The following is a 21,995-nucleotide window of genomic DNA, read 5'->3' on the forward strand; positions in this document are numbered from 1 at the left end:
CCTGTGATGGTGTCCCCTGAATAGATATGTGGGCACAGTTGGCAACAGGCTTTGTTGCAAGGACAGGTTCCTGGGTTAGTGGTTCTGTTGTGTGGTATGTGGTTGTTGGTGAGTATTTGCTTCAGGTTGGGGGGCTGTCTGTAGGCAAGGACTGGCCTGTCTCCCAAGATTTGTGAGAGTGTTGGGTCATCCTTCAGGATAGGTTGTAGATCCTTAATAATGTGTTGGAGGGGTTTTAGTTGGGGGCTGAAGGTGACGGCTAGTGGCGTTCTGTTATTTTCTTTGTTAGGCCTGTCCTGTAGTAGGTGACTTCTGGGAACTCTTCTGCTCTATCAATCTGTTTCTTCACTTCCGCAGGTGGGTATTGTAGTTGTAAGAATGCTTGATAGAGATCTTGTAGGTGTTTGTCTCTGTCTGAGGGGTTGGAGCAAATGCGGTTGTATCGCAGAGCTTGGCTATAGACGATGGATCGTGTGGTGTGGTCAGGGTGAAAGCTGGAGGCATGTAGGTAGGAATAGCGGTCAGTAGGTTTCCGGTATAGGGTGGTGTTTATGTGACCATTGTTTATTAGCACTGTAGTGTCCAGGAAGTGGATCTCTTGTGTGGACTGGACCAGGCTGAGGTTGATGGTGGGATGGAAATTGTTGAAATCATGGTGGAATTCCTCAAGGGCTTCTTTTCCATGGGTCCAGATGATGAAGATGTCATCAATATAGCGCAAGTAGAGTAGGGGCGTTAGGGGACGAGAGCTGAGGAAGCGTTGTTCTAATTCAGCCATAAAAATGTTGGCATACTGTGGGGCCATGCGGGTACCCATAGCAGTGCCGCTGATCTGAAGGTATACATTGTCCCCAAATGTAAAATAGTTATCGGTAAGGACAAAGTCACAAAGTTCAGCCACCAGGTTAGCCGTGACATCATCGGGGATAGTGTTCTTGACGGCTTGTAGTCCATCTTTGTGTGGAATGTTGGTGTAGATGGCTTCTACATCCATAGTGGCCAGGATGGTGTTATCAGGAAGATCACCGATGGACTGTAGTTTCCTCAGGAAGTCAGTGGTGTCTCGAAGGTAGCTGGGAGTGCTGGTAGCATAGGGCCTGAGGAGGGAATCTACATAGCCAGACAATCCTGCTGTCAGGGTGCCAATGCCTGAGATGATGGGGCGCCCAGGATTTCCAGGTTTATGGATCTTAGGTAGTAGATAGAATATCCCAGGTCGGGGTTCCACGGCTAAACCTACAAGATCTCTCACGCCTAACGACCCTACTCTACTTGCGCTATATTGATGACATCTTCATCATCTGGACCCATGGAAAAGAAGCCCTTGAGGAATTCCACCATGATTTCAACAATTTCCATCCCACCATCAACCTCAGCCTGGTCCAGTCCACACAAGAGATCCACTTCCTGGACACTACAGTGCTAATAAACAATGGTCACATAAACACCACCGTATACCAGAAACCTACTGACCGCTATTCCTACCTACAATGCCTCCAGCTTTCACTCTGACCACACCACAGGATCCATCGTCTACTAGCCATCACCATCAGCCCCCAACTAAAACCCCTCCAACGCATTATTAAGGATCTACAACCTATCCTGAAGGATGACTCAACACTCTCACAAATCTTGGGAGACAGGCCAGTCCTTGCCTACAGACAGCCCCCCAACCTGAAGCAAATACTCACCAAATACTCACCTTGATTATCATACACATTGTAAGGAGAAAGAAAAGGAGTACTTGTGGCACCTTAGAGACTAACCAATTTATTTGAGCATAAGCTTTCGTGAGCTACAGCTCACTTCATCGGATGCATACTGTGGAAACTGCAGAAGACATTATATACACGGAGACCATGAAACAATACCTCCTCCCACCCCACTCTCCTGCTGGTAATAGCCTATCTAAAGTGATCACTCTCCTTACAATAACAGGTTTCAGAGTAACAGCCGTGTTAGTCTGTATTCGCAAAAAGAAAAGGAGTACTTGTGGTACCTTAGAGACTAACCAATTTATTTGAGCATAAGCTTTCGTGAGCTACAGCTCACTAGTACTCCTTTTCTTTTTTCTCCTTACAATGTGTACGATAATCAAGTTGGGCCATTTCCAGCACAAATCCAGGTTTTCTCACCCTCCACCCCCGCTACACACAAACTCACTCTCCTGCTGGTAACAGCCCATCCAAAGTGACCACTCTCTTTACAATGTGTATGATAATCAAGGTGGGCCATTTCCAGCACAAATCCAGTTTTTCTCACCCCCCCGCCTTTTTTTTTTCCCCCCAAATACCGCACACACAAACTCACTCTCCTGCTGGTAATAGCTTATCCAAAGTGAATACAGACTAACACGGCTGTTACTCTGAAACCTGTTATTGTAAGGAGAGTGGTCAGTTTGGATGAGCTATTACCAGCAGGAGAGTGAGTCTGTGTGAGTGTTGGGGGGTGGGGGTGTGAGAAAACCTGGATTTGTGCTGGAAATGGCCCACCTTGATTATCATGCACATTGTAGGGAGAGTGGTCACTTTGGATAAGCTATTACCAGCAGGAGAGTAAGTTTGTGTGTGTGGTTTTTGGAAAAGGGGGGGCGGAGGGTGAGAAAACCTGGATTTGTGCTGGAAATGGCCCACCTTGATTATCATACACATTGTAAGGAGAGTGGTCACTTTAGATAAGCTATTACCAGCAGGACAGTGGGCTGGGAGGAGGTATTGTTTCATGGTCTCTGTGTATATAATGTCTTCTGCAGTTTCCACAGTATGCATCCGATGAAGTGAGCTGTAGCTCACAAAAGCTTATGCTCATATAAATTGGTTAGTCTCTAAGGTGCCACAAGTACTTCTTTTCTTTTTAGGACAATGTGTCGTGAAGAGCTGGGGAATCTCTTGTTCCATTACCAGCTGTACAACTGATTTGTGTGGCACTGGGCCCTTAGGCCAGAATGATCAAATTTGGGTGCCTCAGATTAAGCAAGTAAATCCTTGTATATGTTAACCTCTTACGTGCCCCCAGCAGTAAAATGAAAACTATACTTAGATCGCTCACAGAAGTACTGTGAGGCTCCTTGAATTAATGTTTGTAAAGTGCTTTGAAATCCTTGAATGAGAAGCATTACATAAGTTGAAAGTAGAATAATTGAGTTAGAGCCAGCTAAGCTCTCATGGAAAAGCTGTGGAAAAATCCCTGAGCCACAATTGTTCTTCCTCTACTTAAACTCTCAAATATTTGTTGCTAGTGTAAAAAAAACCCAATGAGATGCAAGTCTCCTGCTGAGCCCAGAGCAATCTTAGTGAAAGTTTCCAGGACTGTCAAATATTTTCAAGAAAACGGTTAAAAAAAATAGCTTCCAATTTTTTTTTTAATGAACTTCTCTGATCCTTCATTTTTGTCTTAGGTTGGTCTCAGGTCACTTCATTTCTATATACACATTAGTTTTTGAGCTCTAAATGCATACAAAAACCTCTGAAAAATTTTTACTTTTTTAAAAAATGAGCCTTAATAACTCAAAACAGTACCCAAGGGACTTCTGTGTGTATTCATATTGCCCAAAGAGTGCTCTGGGGCAAACCTGAAAGGTCATGTTTCAGCGTAAAGGTAACTCATACAACAAAATTAAAAACTCTTGAAAGAAATGATTCTAATGGAAATGCTGGCAGATCCTTTCTTGTTAGAGCCCCAATGAGCCTTGCTACTGTATAGTATTACGCAGTATTGCTTGAGTGACTAATTAATGGTCGAGGGTTGTAGGGTTAGGTGATGAAGCTAATGAATCTGCTACCTACTGCTATAAAATCTGAAATATGAATTGTAAACTTCATTACATTATGTAAGTACTGAGCTAAAATAGACTTTGGAATTCATTGCAAAAGCATGTATTTTAAACCACAGTAAAGCAGAAATAGTAAAGCCTGATATTTCATAAAGCATAAAAAGCTAACGTTCCTGTTAAAATGTTTACAATTCAAGACCTGCAATCACACATTATTAATTAATACAGTTACAACATAAAAAGCACTTTTCATCTTCACAGTTATATACAACCATGAACTAATTTATCCTCCCAACACCTGAGGTTGGTAAATAATTCTTATACTTTATAGAGGCCTAAAATAGGAAGAGGTGAAGTAATTTGCTCAATACCACAGAAAGAATCATACCAGAGTCAGAATAAGAACTCAAGAATATGTAGCACATACTAGGGCAAATGTTTCCTTTCCCCTTTGTGGTACTGGAAGGTCCTCAACACACCAGAACTGCTGCTGCACAGGGAAATAAAAGTTGTATAGGAAAACCCATGCACACAGCAAAGTTCTCTGTGATGCTTTTCTCCCCAGTAGCATGGAGTAGAGGAAAGATAGTATTGTGGTTAAGGCATTGGACTAGGTTGCCAACTTTCTAATCGGACAAAACTGAACACTCTTGCCCCACCCCCTGCCCCACCACTTCCCAGAGGCCCAGCCCCTGCCCTCCCCTTCTCTGAGGCCCCGTCCCCACTCTCCCCCCACCTTTTCTCACTTTCACCAGGCTGGGGCAGGGGGTGGGGGTGAGGGCTCCAGCTGAGGGTGCAGGCTCTGGGGTGGGGCCAGAAATGAGGGGTTCAGGATGGAGGAGGGGGCTCAGGGATGGGGCAGGGGTTGGAGTGCAGGGAGGGTGCAGGCTTTGGCTGGGGGGTGTGGGCTCTTGGGGTGGGGCCAGGGATGAGGGGTTTGAGGTGTGAGGGGGCTCCAGGAGGGAGTTTGGGTACAGGAGGGGGCTCAGAGCTGGGGCAGGGGGTTGGGGTGTGGGATGGGGTTCAGGGTGTGGGCTCTGGGAGGGAGTTTGGGTGTAGGAAGGGGCTCAGGGCTGGGGCAGGGGGTTCAGGGTGTGGGCTCTAGCCAGGCAGCACTTACCTCAGGCAGCTCCCAGAAGCAACCGGGATCTCCTAGGCAGAGGGGCCAGCAGGCTCTGTGCGCTATCCACTCCTGCAGACACCATCTCCACAGCTCCCATTGGCCGCAGTTCTCTGCCAATGGAAGCTGAGGAACCAGTGCTGGCGGCAGGGGCAGCACGTGGAGTCCCCATGGCTGCCCCTGAGCCTAGGAACCGGATGTGCTGGCTGCTTCTGGGAGCTTCACGGAGCCAGGGCAGGCAGGGAACCTGCCTTAACCCCACTGTGCCACCAACTGGACTTTTAGTGGCCTGGTCAGCAGTGCTGATCAGAGCAGCCTGGGTCCCTTTTCGACCGGGCGTTCCGGTCAAAAACCGGACACCTGGCAAGACTACACTGGACTGAGACCCAGCTCTGCCACAGACTTCCTGTGTGATCTTGAGCAAGTCATTTAATCTCTCTGTGTATCACTTCCTCCTCTGTAGAACAGGTCAACACTTCCTTTCTCACACTCTTTTTGTGTGCCTTCTGCATTTAGGGCTAGATTGTGGTGACTATCACTCACATTGAGTGGTTCCTTATTTCCAAAGGAACCCTCTAAAGTCAATAGAACTACTTGTGAAGTAAGGTACTACTCAGCATAAGTAAGTCTGGCACTGATTGTAAGCACTTTGGGATGGTGATTGTGTGTATGTACCACACCAAGCACATGGGGTCCCGCCAGGTGCCTACTGTTCTTGTAAAGAGCTGGAAATGGCCCACTTTGATTATCGCTACAAAAGGTTCCCCCCCCACACCCTGCTCTCCTGCTGGCAATAGCTCACCTTTCCTGGTCATTCTTGTTACAGTCTGTATGGTAACACCCATTGTTTCATGTTCTCTGTGTATATAAAATCTCCCCACTATATTTTCCACTGTATGCATCCGATGAAGTGAGCTGTAGCTCACGAAAGCTCATGCTCTAATAAATTTGTTAGTCTCTAAGGTGCCACAAGTACTCCTTTTCTTTTTACGAATACAGACTAACATGGCTGCTACTCTGAAACCTGTAATACAGATAACATTGATATAATGATAGGGGTTGTGGTGAGCCAGAGAAGTGGTCTATTTGGCTCAATAGATTTCATCATCTTAAACTTAATCTTTCAAAACTGAGGGGTGCACAGGGGTCCTAGTTGCTTGGACAGCTAATATTACTACAGACAATGGAGTGGCTGCACATCTACACTGAGCCTCATCACTGGCTTGTAGGAGGAATTTCCTGTCCTACCTTGTTAGACTCCTTAGGCAAGGCCCATATCCTGGGAGCAACAAGCAGCATTTAGATTACAATCTGTAAAATCACCCACTCATCAGAACCTACTTGACAGAAAGCCAAATAAACTTTCATTCCTAAGAGATAAGTCAAGCACTAAAAACTTAACTCTGAATTTGCCAGATCCTTAAATTGGGTTAGCTAACCCAGATTCCAACAGTAGCGAAGACATAACAACTCAGCTTTTACCTTGTGTTAACAGCTCAAATTCAACTCTAGGCTCCTCTACTGGCTTTAACTTGAGCTGCTCACCCAAGTTAAAAATTGCCTTATCTTTGCTGCAATTTTACCCTGAGTCAGCTAACAGGGGTTAGTTACCCCAAGTTAAGAACACATTCTTTGCAGTAAGAAAAGGAGTACTAGTGGCACCTTAGAGACTAACCAATTTATTTGAGCATAAGCTTTCATGAGCTACAGCTCACTTCATCGGATCAGTGCAGACCTAACTGAAGGCTTTATACATCAGTGCTGGTCTTTCTGTAGCTATATATGTTCAACATACTCTCTGTAGATAAGTCTTTAGATTGGAAGATTCTTATTCAGGTGATGATGAATCACTATGCTGAGTTATTTGCAAGGAAAAGGCTGTACTTTTCCTACATAATTTAACATGAAGTAATCACTGTGACATGAGTTTCCTAAATAGGCCTCTAATGCACAGTTATTAAAAAGATGCTACCAACAGAAATGGAGCCTTCTGAATGCTCAGCAAAGTAATAAAGAAAAAAAAGACATGCCTGCCACTTTGGGTATTTTATTAAACTTCAGTGATGTTAGTTCTCATGAAAGGCTACGGTCTGACAGCCAAGAAGAACATAGTCTCCTATTTGGCCACACAAATAGATACAGCACAGGTAGGAGCATTGGAACCTCTTCCAGGAAGGGGTATGAATGTAACACAACCTCGGTCTGGGGAGACCATGTCAAATCCTGGGCCCCAGTCTGTCACTTTTGTGCCACTCTGCCTAGGGAAATTCCCAGGTGTCATAAAGCCAGCATAGCCAGCTGTCTGCCACCTGCTATGGACAGAGCATTGTAAAGGGCCCTTCACGTAAATGAGAATCAGGCCCCTAAAATATAAAGCTATTTCTAGATTTACATAACCTCATTTCTGATAGTTATTTAATGCTCTACACTACATCTCTGCAGTCAAACTTTCCTTATAGTTATCATTTACAACACTGCTACAACAGTAAACTCTGGCAGCTACGTACCTAAGCGGTGAAATCCAAAGGTGAACTTTTTTGTGGGAGATTTTGCAGAGAGCCACAAAGCAAGCAGAGTCAAAAGAATACCACTGAGGTCAGTTAGCATATGAAGTGCATCCATCATGATGGCTAGACTATTAGCAACATATCCACCTGAAATGAAATTGGAAAAGTTAGGGCATGTGATATGAACCACTCTGCAAAACATCCTTTGGGTGTAGTTTACAACAAAGTGCATTCAGAATGGTACATTGAGCAAGTAATGAAGTGCGGTGATGGAGCTGGTGGTTTTTCGCATTGCAATCAATGTGCCATGCTATTTCTTAAAGCTACCATGGTGATAAATACAGTATAAATACTTAAACAGATTAGGTAAGTGGAAAAGGCTCAGTCCTCCAAGCTTTACTGACACAAGTGGTCTCACTGAAGTCAGTGAGACCACTTGCTTGAATAAGGTTCTGCAGGATCAGTCCTAAAGTAGCTTAGTGTCTTTTTTCTTTGTTATTTTGTGTGTGTTTAATCAGCTGATTAATTTATTAAGCCAAGACTGAAAAGTTTTTTGACATTTTGAAACATGGGCTGAGCTCCAATGACTAAATGGCAAAGAAATTCAGCCTGTCCTCCTTTTTTTACCATTAAATCTTAAGCCTCATTGTTCCCTGTCCCAGCAGCCATTGCCAACCCTTCCATTCTGAAATATTTCTTTCCATTTCTATGTAATTTAACTCCCTTCTAATAATTGTGGGCTGTGCGGAGATAAATTTCCTCAGATCAGAAGGTCAAAATGATCAATTTGTCCTGAAGCAGTTGTCAATATCTGTAATAGATGCCTGGAAGGGGTTAACCTAATAAAGATGTCGTCTTCCTTTCATGCACAATGCTAATGGGAGTTCTGCACATGCACTCAAAAGAGACTACATCTTCAGTGTCAGTTCAGCAATGGGTCAGGTTTCCCCACGGTTCTGGGAGCAGCCTGAAATTGTCCTTGAACCTGCAGCTTCAACCAAATATAAAATGTCCCCTTGCAGGCCTGAATCTCCATTTTCAGAAATGAAAAATCTCTGATAAGAGCTTGTTTGTTTCCATCATTTCTCACTGCCTGGTCTTTGTGTAATATTAAAAATTTGCATTACAGGAAAACCTGAGGATCCTTATTGGACAGACAATTAAGGGCCAGGTATAGCAAAGGAAAGCTCACAAATTGGTTGACTGCATGATCAACAAAACAAAAATCTATCTTTATCTACACACACACGCATGCACCGATAGCGTACATTATAGTTGGTGGTGGTATTGATCACTATATACTTAAGTCTGAGATCCAACTTCCAGTCTAGCTTCCCTCCCACACTGGTTACTCATCACTTTATCAGACAAATTCCTCTGAGGCTGCAATGCAGCTGCTCTACGCCGATGGGAGAGAGCTCTCCTTTCGTCTTAACTACTCCAGCCCCCGTGAGCGGTAGAAGCTAAGTTGGTGGGAGAAGCTCCCCTGCCGACATAGCACTGTTCACACCAGACTTATGTTGGTGTAATTTACGTTGCTCAGGAGGGTGATTTATTTACCTCACCCCCACCCCGAGCCACATAAATTATGCCAACATAAGCTGTAGCGTAGACATAGCCTGAGATAGCCTGCTGGTTTGTTGAGCCTCCTGGCAGAATAGACAACCAGACCTTGGGAGACTGGCTGAAATACTGACTGTTTGAGGATGAGCTCTAAACATATGGGTGGGGTCCTGCTGAATGTTCACCAGATGACCCTGGTTTTGAGTTGTGGTTTTTCCTGACTTTGTCTGGACCTTAACATCCCAAAAGGACTGATGTGTACCTTGGCCAGATGGCTAAAGCACTGCTACATCAACCCTTGCAAAAGACAGTGAACCTACCTACAGAGACATGCAGCTGGGTGAGTCGTGCCCTGATGGGCCACAAGGGGGTGCTGCAAAGGCAAATCTGATCACAGTCCCAGTGTGTCAAAGTTCACAGAAAACACATTGTTATAATATCCTATAGGACAGAGGTGAGCAAACTACGGCCTGCGGGCCACATCTGGCCCGCGGGACCGTACTGCCTGGCCCTTGAGCTTCTGACCTTGGAGGCTTGCCCCCAGCTCCTCCCACGCTGTTCCTCCTCCTGAGCGGCATGGTAACGGGGCGGTGGAGGGGTTGGGTAGCGGGTCCCGGGGGGCAGTCAGGGGACAGGGAGCAGGGGTCGGTTGGATGGGGCGGGGGGTCCCAGGGCAGTCAGGGGTCGGTGAACAGGGAGGGTTGGATAGGGCGTGGGAGTCCCGGGGGGCCTGTCAGGAGGTGGGGGTATGGATAGGTCGGGGCAGTCAGGGTGCAGGGGGGGTTGGACAGGGGGTGGGATCCCGGGGGGTCGATTTGGGGCAGGGGGGTTCCAGGAGGGGGCAGTCAGGGGATGGGAAGTGGGAGGGTGTAAATAGGGGGCAGGGCCAGGGGCCAGGCTGTTTGAGGGGCACAGCCTTACCTACCCGGCCCTCCATACGGTTTCACATCCCAATGTGGCCCTCAGGCCAAAAAGTTTGCCCACCCCTGCTATAGGATCAAATGCAAAGCTCCCCAGATGACTGAGCACTAAATTTCCTCAGAATGTTTTGGAACTTGAGGCCCAGAGGAAGGGCCACAGAAACAGATCAGGAGAGGAAGTTTGGTTAGGGCAGTAGGCCCGTTGTTCAGGGGGCTAGCCTGGAGCTTGGGAGACCCAGGTTCAATTTCCTGCTCTGCCACAAACTTCCAGGGTCTTTGGGAAAATCACTTAGTGTCTCTATGCCTCAGTGCACCATCTATAAAATGGGGATAATACATCCCACAAGGGAGGTGAGGACAAATACATCAAAAGATTGTGAGGTACTCAGCTACTATGAAGATGGGGGCCATATAAGTATTTTAGTTGGAAAGATCCACCACCTTGACCAAGCTTAGAAAAGTGCTGATCTCAAGCGAAAAGCAATGATGATCTATCTGATCATGATTAAGGTGTAGTTTTATTTTAAACCCACCCTATTGCCAGTTCTGTCTCTAAATCAGATGTGTGGTGTACACATGAGCATAAGCTGAATCAGACACCACTTGGAAGCCAGGAAGTCTCAAACAAATCCACAAGAGACATGGTGAATGATACTGAAGTCACCCCCATGAAGAAATCTCAGACTCGGATCCTCAAAGGTCAAATAAATGGGAGCTGGGCATCTAAATGCCTTTGAGGATCTGGGCATCAGTCAGTGACTCCAGTAGCAGGCTCAACAAACTCAGCCAGGAATTCCATTGAGCAGTGAGATTGGTACACAGCCAAAATTCCTAAATTCATTTTATCCTGGGAGTCTCATACTACATCAATCTGTCCCTGTGATAAGGCATTTTCTATACCTGAGATCAGACTCTGCCAGATTCACCTGTCAATCATGCTGAACCACAAACACGGTCAGAAAAAGCACAACCAACTGACAGGGCAAGTTGACAGATTTCAGAGTAGCAGCCGTGTTAGTCTGTATCTGCAAAAAGAACAGGGTTGTCATTCAACCAGGTCTCTGTAATATGTTCAAAGTTAAGAGCCTCATCCATAATTAGTTCATGGATTGTGTAAGTCTTATCAATGACTAACCATTGAAGGAGAAGCTAAAGGGCAAGGTCACTGCTTGCCATTACCATGTGATCCTGAGATAAGGCCTCTAATTAAACTAAAATGGGATAGACAACAAATGTCAATTACCTAGTGTATGTCTGACAAATGGACTTTCTCCTAGTTTTTCCCTGAGAGGTTTGGTAAAGTATATATTTTTTAGATTTGAACAATGGCGTTTTCAAATACACCACAGATGTAGTGCAGATAAAGTCATTATTCAAAGGTATAAGGTCAACACAAGGTAGTGGTTTCGGCACATTAATTATGATTTCCACTGTATAAAATTAAGCTGCTTCACCACCACCGTCTTCTACACTTATTTTTAAAAAGCTAAATCAAGAAAAGTTTAATCTTCCTGTTTTTAAAATGGTTATTTTTAGCTCAGTGGTCCCCAAACTTTTGAGGGTTGCACCCCCCTTACCCGTGTCTGCTTCCTCTGCCACCCCCGGACCCAGGTCCCAAAGTGGGGGACACAGACAGGGGTAAAGGGGCCGAGGCTGGGCTTGCATCTGTGGGTAGGTCTCGGGCCAGGAGTGGGGTCCGAGCCAGGGTCTGAGGTTGGGGGCGGGGGCAGAAGCAGAGCTGCAGCCGGGCCTGCGGCCAGCTGCAACTCCACTCCTGCCCCTGCCCTTACCCCTAGCCTTATCCCCGGGATGGGAACGGATCCACAGCCAGCTGCCGAGACTGGGGCAGGGGCCAGGTGCAGACCTACACTGAGCCTGGGGATGTGGCCAGGTGCCGGGCCAAGAGCCGAGGATGTGGCTAGGGGTGGTACTGGAGCAGAGCAGGGGGTGGGAAGGAGCTGGGTTGTGCTCCCTTTCCGCCACCCATGGGTGCTGGCCTGGCCCTGCCGCGCCCTCCCAATGTTCCTCTGCACACCTCTAGGGGGTACACCCTACACTTTTGGGACCTCTGTTTTAGCTAAATACAGATACAGATAAAATACTCCTGAAAGCCATGGCAATGCTGATCACGGAAAAAATGGCACAGTGATTTCCAACCATTTTTTTTTTAAATAATGAATTTAGTACTCTTGACAGGTGCCAGATTGTCAGGAATGAAGCTCTTTATTTATCCATAGTTCAGGCACTGCCACTGCCCATCTTGTACTAACTTCTGGCTCACCAATGTAACACAAACTCCCCTGGGAGATCAACTCAAGGAATGAGAGGGAAGCAAGTTTAGTGATGTGAATGACTCTCCTGAGACCACTAATTCATTTCACAGGGGCCATTGAACAGCCAGCAGACTTTGTCAGCACTGAAATGAATTTGAATGGTAAACAAGTGGCAGCAAGTCCTCTATATCAGGGGTTCTCAAACTGCGGGTCGGGACCCCTCAGGTGGCTCATGAGATTATTACTTGGGAGGTCGCGAGCTGTCAGCCTCCACCCCAAACCCCACTTTGCCTCCAGCATTTATAATGGTGTTAAATATATAAAAAGTGTTTTTAATTTATAAGGGGGGGTCGCACTCAGAGCCGTGCTATGTGAAAGGGGTCACCAGTACAAAAGTTTGAGAACCACTGATCTATACTATTACCTGTCTCTTGAGCCATCAGCTCCTATACTTTCAAAAGTTTTTAACCTTCCCTTTTAATAGTGAATTCAAATTATAACTAATTCATGCTTCCAGATTTACAGTTGTGTATTGAAATTACAATATTTACAAAGAAGTATTTATAAGAAGTTGTGTGGTCATAAATAAAAACCCAGTTCAGTGCATCTGAAAGTCTAATAACTGATAGATACATTGATGCACTGACATCATACCATTCTCCACTTTTGAAAACAAAGTGGCAATAGAACAAGTCAGGGGGAAGTGGATGGCAGAAATACTTTGTGTTCTTCAAGAGTTTAAGTGGCACCAAGTAGGCACTTAAATGGCATGAACAACTCCAAAAGACATGGTAGTACATTATGCTATTTAAATGAAAAGTTAATAGTGATTAGAAGGTAAATACTATGCCTCTTAACAATGATTAAATATTGGTGATGATGTAGTTTTGTGTCCACCGCCATGTGACTCTCAACTTTAGAGTTTCTTTCATGGTTATATCACAATAAGCTCTCCAAGAATAATGGCAAAAAAAACGTCATTAAGGCAGAGTTAAAGATGCCTAATGATAGCTTGTGCCCTTCCAGAATATCAAGTTCGGCAAAACTCAGACTTCTGAAAACCAGGAAATACAGAATTAAGGTAGATGCCCACACAACCTTAACTCTACCTGGAGCTGGCAATAGCCACTGGGAATGATCTGTATGCATTCCAGTTTCTTTCAGAGTTGTAAGGGTAGCTGTAGTGAATGGTGGAGGCAGGAGGTGGAGTAGCTTGGTAAAGGTGTGTTTGTGATATGAGGAGATCTGGGGATTAGTTTGAGGAGTGTCATAGAGCTGTGACTGTGATATGCAGAGATCTGGGTCTGAATCACCTGCATTTTATCAAAGGAAGGAGGTGCATGTGTACCTTGAGGTTCCAGTCTGCATCATTTCAATATAGAATTGTGTGGTATTCTGTTGGGGGAACAGGCTCAGTGTTTGAGCACAGGGCAGGTGCACACAGCACCTGTCTCTTACTTGCACTGTGTCTTTTCACTGTAAGTGAATCCAAGTAACGGTCCAGATATTAGGTTTCAGAGTAGCAGCATCTGATGAAGTGAGCTGTACCTCACGAAAGCTTATGCTCAAATAAATTGGTTAGTCCTCTAAGGCGCCATTGGTCCAGATATTAGAACACTGAGAATAGCTGAGCTTTAAACAGAGAGCTGGCCTTAACCTTAACTATACTGGAGCTCCTGCTCCACTGTAATATACAGCCATATGTGTTTTGAGATTTACAGACTGCTGTATCATGCTGTTTTGGTTTAAATTTACAGTGCTCTTGAACCTGAACTGCAAGAGATAACATGCTTTGACATCAAAAGAGCTTGTCAGAGATAAATAAAAACTGAACTTGGAAAATTAGTTTGTTACTGTTTTGAATGAATCCATAACATGAGCAATTTTGAGGTGAAAAATCAATGTGGTTTCTCCCAACTATTAACAATATACTGGAAGGTGCAAAGCAGTGGTCCCTCTCCCAAGGCTGCCAGCAGCAGTTGGGCCCTGCCCCCCCTCCAGAGACACAAACACTGGAGGTGCAGGCAGCTGGTGAATTCCCCACTTTCCCTGAGGTTGGGGAGCCAGGCTTTGGCCACAGAGCTGTGGGCTCTGTCCATGTGGTGGCAGACTCTGGTTTCAGGCTCTGGCCCCAGGCTCACCACACCCACCATCGTCCCTGGGCTCCACTGCCTCCCTGCCCACCTCCCCATACAGGGCTTGATTTGTCCCAAGGCTTGCCGGGGCTCAGTAAGTCTGCTGTGAAAAGTGATATTAGTACACATACAAATATCACTTTACACAGCAGAAGACTTACCAGCTAGCAAGTCTTAGAAGAGAAAAATGCAACCAAAAAAGCAAAAGAAACAACAACAACAAAAAGACAAAAAGAAAAGGAGTACTGGTGGCACCTTAGAGACTAACCAATTTATTTGAGCATAAGCTTTTGTGAGCTACAGCTCACTTCATCGGATGCATTCAGTGGAAAATACAGTGAGGAGATTTATATACACACAGAACATGAAAAAATGGGTGTTATCATACACACTGTAAGGAGAGTGATCACTTAAGACAAGAACATGCAAAGCACCTTATTTGTGTTTCTATTCTGTTTAGGCCCAGTAAAGAATAAAGACAACTGTAAATTACTTTTATTACTGAGTCTGAAAAAACCCTACATAAATAAATTAAAATGATTTGGGCAGTATATGTGCATATTTATTTGTTTTTCTTAAAGTTAATTAAGTATTTTAGGAAAAATTGTTAGCGCGGCCACCAGCAAGAGTTGGTGGCTTCATTCTGAGGCCCCCAAAAAATTTGTTGTGAGAACTGCTGGTTTAAGATACAGAAATAGCTAGACTAGTGTAGACAGTCTGTTAGTCCAGTAGGGAGAATCAAAACAGGAAGCTGTAAGTGATTGATCTTTATCTATAATTCATAGTTTAATGAGGGGTTTTTTCCCTTTCAATAGTAGAACTAAATTATATTGCTGTATTTGGGGACTAAGAACATAAATAACGTTTGAAGGCCCTAAAATCTTATACAGACACTGGTTTTCTGCTATTAAAGAGAACCATTAACTTGAAAAAAATACATTTCTGCCTGAAAATATTGCACCAACTATAATTACAAGAAAAAAATGGCAATAATTGAAACAAGTTGGGGGGGGATCTGTATTTTCCCCCATTTAACAGCATATGGACAATTTAATTGTTAATTTCAACAATCACTTTCTTTTGGAGGACTGATAGCTCAGTGGTTTGAGCATTGGCCTGCTAAACCCAGCCTTGTGAGTTCAATCCTTGAGGGGGCCATTTAGGGATCTGGGGCAAAAATTGGTGATTGGCCCTGCTTTGAGCAGGGGGTTGGACTAGGTAACCTTCTGAGGTCCCTTCCAACTCTGATATTCTATGATTCCTTATTGATAAGATCCTTATAAACATCAGCCAGGGAAGAGTTAATGTTGGCAGTGTCCCTTTAAACTCTTTCTTTCCTTAGATGTTAATTGCATGCTTACTTTCTTTACTGTGAGCACTCTCTGGACTTGCTGCTGAAATCTGTGGGTCTCAGTAACTGATACACTGTCTCCTTTAGCAAATAATTAAAGAACAACTGTGTAATAAAACAATGTCCTAAAAAGCACCGAGGCATTTTTCCATTAACCCTTGAGGGAGTAAGAAAACAAGCCCAACTCACCTATGAGCTCTCCAATCATAAAAAAGAGATAGAGAACGGCAGCCAGGGTCAGCCGTTTTTTCACCTTCCTCTGTTTTGTTAGTTCCCTCTGTTTACTGCAATTGCTACAAGTGTCCGTCCTGGGGGAGCTAGTCTGTGTGCTCCGCAGAGCAATATCCCGGTCCAGCAAGGAGTCGTCATCGGACTGCAGACCTAGGTGAGCCCCATTGACAGGTCTGTCCGGAGCTGCATCCAAAGTGTCATCAGAAACCACAACTCGCAACTTGTTAAACCGGGGGAAGTCCTCCTCCCCCACTTCATCTGAAAAATCAAAGGCACTGGAGTCGTTCAAGAACAAGGGGTCATCGTTCTTTCTCAGCATGGATTTGATGCTATTCCAGACCCTGGATTGGGCCATAGTAGCTGGAGCCAGGATCCCAGCGGGTGCTGCTGCTTAGCTACAGCAAATTCTTCTCATGCAACTTCCTCTTGCAGACAGAAATGCTCCATTTCATCGTCCATTCAGGACATTTCCTCCAAGCCTGAGGAAAGCAGAGAGTTAAACATTCAGTTCACCAATGGATATAAATTCAAGTCAAAATGCACCGGGGGCAGGTTATTCCAGGTAATCCTACTAAAGCAAGCCAGCCCTCGTCCAAGACAGCTGTACTAACCCTTAGGCTGGACAGCTCACCTCCAGGATGCCAAACAGCACAAAAATAATCTATTTTAAACAGCCACTTTCATGCCCACTGGCCTACTCGCGATGCAGCTGAACACAGAGCAGTGACTACAGTAGCAAAGACATGTTTGCTACTGACCGAATCTAACCCGCCTTGCACGGAATAGACTGTAACACATTGTTACACTGTCATTTGTAAGAGTATGCAAAACGCTGAATAACTGTTGCTCAAGACTCTCAGGTTTATATTGCTGAAATATACTGGAAAGCTAAAATACGGAAACGGAACGGTACCTTTGCATGGCCAATACCACCGCTGCCTCCATGCAATCCCGATCCTTCGGGGGTTGGCTCAGGTCATTCTCCTTAGTCCCTTGTAAGTGATAACACCTCGCCAGAAATGCCTGCACTCTGCCCCCGGCTCTGGGGCCGGGCAAAGCCAGCTGAGAACCACAAACCCAACGAGGCGCTGGGCTTTCCCACCGGAGCATGCAACCCCCGCGTAAGGGGGGGACCCGCACCTCCCCCGGGAAAGCCGGCGTCGGGCGGTCACCCCTTTGCCCTGGGGAGCTGCATCTCTCTCTCTCTCTCTCTCTCTCCTGCTTTCAAGACAATCAGGCTTGCGGCTGAGTCGCCGGTCACAGAGTGCGCGTGCGCCGGCACCCGTGGCCGTAGGGCGGCGCAGCGGCCCGGAACGGGGGCTGGCCGGGCGCATTGTTCGCATTCCTCGGCCGGGGCTCAGGGCCTGCGCGGGCTGCCGCCGGCTCTGCGCTGCCGCCGGTCCAAGCCCCCCTCCGCGCGCGCTAGCTCAGCGCCGGGGTTCTCCCGCTGGGCCTCTGCCGTGCGCCCGTGGAGGGCGTGCTCCTGCCTCGTGACGAGCTTGCGCGGGCCAGAACCACTTCGCGTGCCCGCTGCGGGCTGCAAAGGGGTACAGGCTGGACCTCCTGGACTATGGGAGCGGTAGCCAGCGGAGGCTCCTGTCCTGGGGGGCTGTAGTGACGTTGTCTGAGATGGCTGCTACCTCTGCAGAAAGTTACACCTTTTCCATCCCGGCCAGCGGTCGCTAGCCTGTTCTGCTGTCTTGCACGCTGTGCTCCTCTTATGTGCCAACAGGCTCTGTTTCGGGTAATTAGTCCCTACAGCCCCAGATCTTATACGCCTGATGCCTTACACACATTGTGGGTGTGTGTGCATGTTTAACTGCACACTTGTGCAACCCTGATTTACATACATACACTGGGTGAGGGTAGTCAATTATTTTTTGTCAAGGTCCCAGTTTCTTGGTTAAGGTATAGTCAAGGTCCAGACTCCTGAGAAAATAATTTTATAAAACCCCAACGATAATGATAATAAGTAAATAAAAAGATGTTGGGGTCCATTCAAAAGCGTCTGGTGGTCCGGATTTGGCCCACGGTCTGTCTATTGCACTGGGCGTGTTCCCTATGTCCGTTTATGGTGTGTTTAACTTTCAGAAATTTCTTAGTTCTGTTTCTACGTCCGACGCTGTTCCCTCGGTAAATGCCTTAACCTCTCCATGCCTTAGTTTTCCAATCTGTAAAATTGAAATAACAATCCTTCCCTACCTCACAGGCATATTGTGAGGCTTCCTGTTTGTAAAGTGCTTTGAAATCCACAGATGAAAGATGCTATAGAAGGGCAATGTTATTTTATTGCTGTAGTTTTAAATACAGTTGCTTTATATGTTGGGCCTTGATCCTTCAGAGACATGCTTAACTTTAGGCACTGGACATGCGCTAAAGTCTTTGCACAATCAGGGCCTTGTAATGCCAGCCCACATAGATTAAAACCCCACAATACTGTTAAGAAATTAATATGCACCTGTTGCCAGCACTTCCAAAAGATAACAGTACAATCTCATTTATAGTGAAAGTGCTGGAACTTGCTAGTCAGCAGTGTGGGTCTAGTTTATGTCCCAATCTTGCAAACATCTATGCAATTATTCCTTGTTATCTGACCAACTGTAAGGTTCGTGACTATGTGGTTAGGAAAATGGTTGTTCTGGGTAAGCATACAGTACTCATTAATATTTCATATATTTGTAATGTGATTTGAAAGATTTTGACTATAAATGGCACAACATAAAATTAAAATATTTTCTGTTGCTATATATAACCTGTTACCTATATGCAAGCCCACTTTACCACATGATCTGCACACAAGTAGGTTTAACATAAGGGATAATTATATATAAAGCCTATATTGTATTTTAAGTGTGGAATTTTAAGAAGTCCAGGAGGCTTGAGAGATTTGCACATATCAGAGTTCTTTTCGCAATGACTAGAGTGTACAGTACTGAAGTCTGACATCATGTCAAAAATTTCTTGAACATTGCATCTTGTTTCTTTTTTTCTTGTATTTGTGACAATAAAGGCAGTGTTGTTTACATTCTATTTCACGTTCCTGTTCATATGATTAGGGACAGTGATATCCTCATGTTTTGGTACTTTTGGGGAAGGCTGTGTGCACACTGTGATGGGTTCGGTCACAGAGACCCCCTTGGGACTGTCACCTAACGTGCTGGAATTACCTCTGAGCCCATTCTCCCTGCCAGCATGGGACTCCAGAACCCTGCCTTGTTGAGCCAGACACACTAGCCTGCTGCAACACAGACCCAGGTCAGGTCCACACCCCCAAAGCTGCAGACTTTAACCAAAAACTGCTCAGCAGGTCACCTATCTCCAACACCCAGACACCCAGTTCCCAACGGGATCCAAACCCCCAATAAATCCATTTTACTCTTTATAAAGCTTATACAGGGTAAACTCATAAATTGTCCACCCTCTAAAACACTGATAGAGAGATATACACAGCTGTTTGCTTCCCCAGATATTAAATCACTTACTCTGGTTTCATTAATAAACAAAAGTGATTTTATTAAGCATAAAAAGTAGGATTTAAGTGGTTTCAAGTAATAACACAACAAAGTAAGTCACCAAGCAAAATAAAGCAAAAGCATGCAAGTCTAAGCCTAATACATTAAGAAACTGTTTACAAGTAAAATCTCACTCTCAGAGATGTTCCAATAAGCTTCTTTCAGAGACTAGACTCCTTCCTAGTCTGGGCCCAATCCTTTCCCCGGTACAGTCCTTGTTAGTTCCAGCTCAGGTGGTAACTAGGGGATTTCTTATGACTGGCAGCCTCCTTTGTTCTCTTCCACCCTCTTTTATAGCTTTGGCACAAGGCGGGAATCTTTTGTCTCTCTGGATCCCCACCCCTCCTTCTAAGTGGAAAAGCACCAGGTTTATTCCACCATTCTTCCTGGGCTGGCTTACACAAACACAGGAAGGCTTGCAAATAAACTGAGCCATTTACAACCAATTGTGCTAGTCAATGGGAGCTAAGGTGACCAGACAGCAAGTGTGAAAAATCAGGACAGGGGGTGGGGAGTAATAGGAGCCTGTATAAGAAAAAGCCCCAAATATCGGGACTGTCCCTATAAAATTGGGACATCTGGTCACCCTAAGGAGCCATCAAGATTCTAAACCACCCTTAATGGCCCACCCTTTGCATAATTACGATAGGACTTCAGAATTATACTTCATATTTCTAGCTTCAGATACAAGAATGATACATACAAATAGGATGAACTCACTCAGTAGATTATAAGCTTTGTAATGCTTTATAATCTTTTGCGTAGAGACCTTTTGCATAAAGCATATTCCAGTTGCATCATATTTACACTCATAAGCATATTTCCATAAAACATAATGGAGTGCAATGTCACACACCCCTTTCCTGACTCTCCTTAAAGGAATAAGGGGTCTGAGCTTCTTCCTTTGAAGATGATTAGAGCTTTACCAATGATTTATGTGGGAAACTGTGGTGGGATGCACCTGGCCTTTGCAGCTCCCTACAGGCTGCCCTGCAGTTCCACTTCCCCCATTCCAGGAACCTGAGAAGTGATAGGAAAGGAGTGGCAAAAGTGGGTGCTCCAGCCCTGCCTAGAGAGGCCTCACAGAAGCAGCCAATCAGAGCCCAGCAGGCTCAGATAAAAGGAGCTGTAGGGGAGTTAGCAAGTCAGTTTCTTCTGGGACTAGAGGAGAGAAGAAAGGGGCTCCTCTGTGGCCTGGAGGTAGAGAAGAACTTGATTATCCTGGCCCTGACATAGGTCTGAAGCTAAAAGGGTCCTGGTAGAAAGAGGCCTGGGGAAGGAGCAACAATGAGTTGGAGTAAGCAGTACATGGCTGTTGTGTATAGGGCCCTTAGTTTGGAATCTGGAGTAGTGGGTGGTCTGGGTTCCCCTGCCACCCCCAGGTAAAGTGTCATAAACCCCAGGGAAGGGACAGGGCTTAGTTGAGAACCCAACCAAAGGGCTGAGTTTAAAGGGCCCAGAGCTGGGGCTGAAGACCGTAGCGAGGGCAAATATTCTGTCCATTTTTTGAACTCTTTAATGTCCCAGAAGGGGTTCATGGAGACTTTGTGAGGAGCAGAAATTGATGATGGAGCCTGGCATTTTCTTTGATGCAACCTTGTTTATGTGCAAAGAATGTACAAACTCCTGTTTCTCTGAACACAGTCGGAATCCCCAAATAGCAGGAGACTGTTCTTTTGTTCACTGCTCTAAGCCTATCTTTACAGACAGCTCTACCCTGCCCCCGAAATCTCTTTCTCTTAGCTTTATTTCAGGGCCACATTACTGTTCTTGCGGGCTGTGTTTGCTTCTGACTCTTTCCCTCTCTCTCCTGGTACTGTGTCTGTCCCACCCACATAAACATACACCCCTAGTGGAAACTTACTCAGTGAAAACCTCTCTGCCTGAATCATTAGAGTTCCTGAGTGGCCGTGGGTGTTCCTTTGTCTTGGAGCTTGCTATTTTTCTTACTTTTAACCTGAATGAATGATGTTTGTTAACTTCATCCATTTTTACAGGATTTAAACCCAATCTATAACATTGCCAAATGTTTGACTGTCTTTAAATATCTTTCTAGAGCTAAGCATTTGTATTCAATGCAGCTTTTTACGAATGACTTTTCTAGCAATCCATTTTTGAACATAGGAGGCAAGGCCATCATCACCCTTTGCACAGTATCTTCTTTGTTTAAAACTAACTTAAAAAGTAACGTAATCCGGGAGAAAGAGATATTTTTGCCACTGACCATTTGTCCATTAATAGTAGCTTTTTTCTTTCCTGACTAAACATTTTTGAAATTCAGCAATACTTTCAAAGTAATTAAGCTGATGGTGTAGGCAAGAAGGAAGCCAAGTGGTGGCACAGGAGACACAGGCCTCAATTTTCTTATGCGCCGATCACTCCTGATTGTGAAGATTTTCTAAGAGACTGTTTGTTCCTTTAGATTTGGTCATATTTCCTTTGGGATGTTGGGAGATTATATCTCCTACATTGTAGACAGCTGCCAAACCATTCTGGGATTGCACAGGGAGGACCAAGCATGTAGCAGCAACGCCAACACACTTGCTGTCTACATTAGCACTACATCAGTGAGGGTTGATACATGGAGGACAACATGGTGGATTACCTTGCT

The 21,995-nt window shown here is 45.2% G+C and overlaps 1 protein-coding gene across 2 annotated transcripts in view; it reads right to left on the bottom strand.

The window, feature by feature from the left end:
- Positions 1 to 17,287, bottom strand: part of SLC30A4 (solute carrier family 30 member 4) — a 31,140-nt gene extending 13,853 nt beyond the window's left edge. For both annotated transcript variants that reach the window (XR_007358861.2, XM_048867142.2), the window contains exons 1-3: positions 16,786 to 17,287; positions 15,831 to 16,351; positions 7,400 to 7,546 (exon numbers count right to left, since the gene is read on the bottom strand). Coding sequence is in view for 1 of the 2 variants with exons in the window: in XM_048867142.2 (XP_048723099.1) it covers positions 7,400 to 7,546; positions 15,831 to 16,227 (544 nt within the window). In the remaining variant the exon portion in view is untranslated. The remainder of the gene's footprint in view (positions 1 to 7,399; positions 7,547 to 15,830; positions 16,352 to 16,785) is intronic.
- Between the last annotated feature and the right edge of the window lie 4,708 nt (positions 17,288 to 21,995).

This window comes from Caretta caretta, chromosome 10 (genome assembly GCF_965140235.1).
Source record: "Caretta caretta isolate rCarCar2 chromosome 10, rCarCar1.hap1, whole genome shotgun sequence".
Lineage (NCBI taxonomy): Eukaryota > Metazoa > Chordata > Testudines > Cheloniidae > Caretta > Caretta caretta.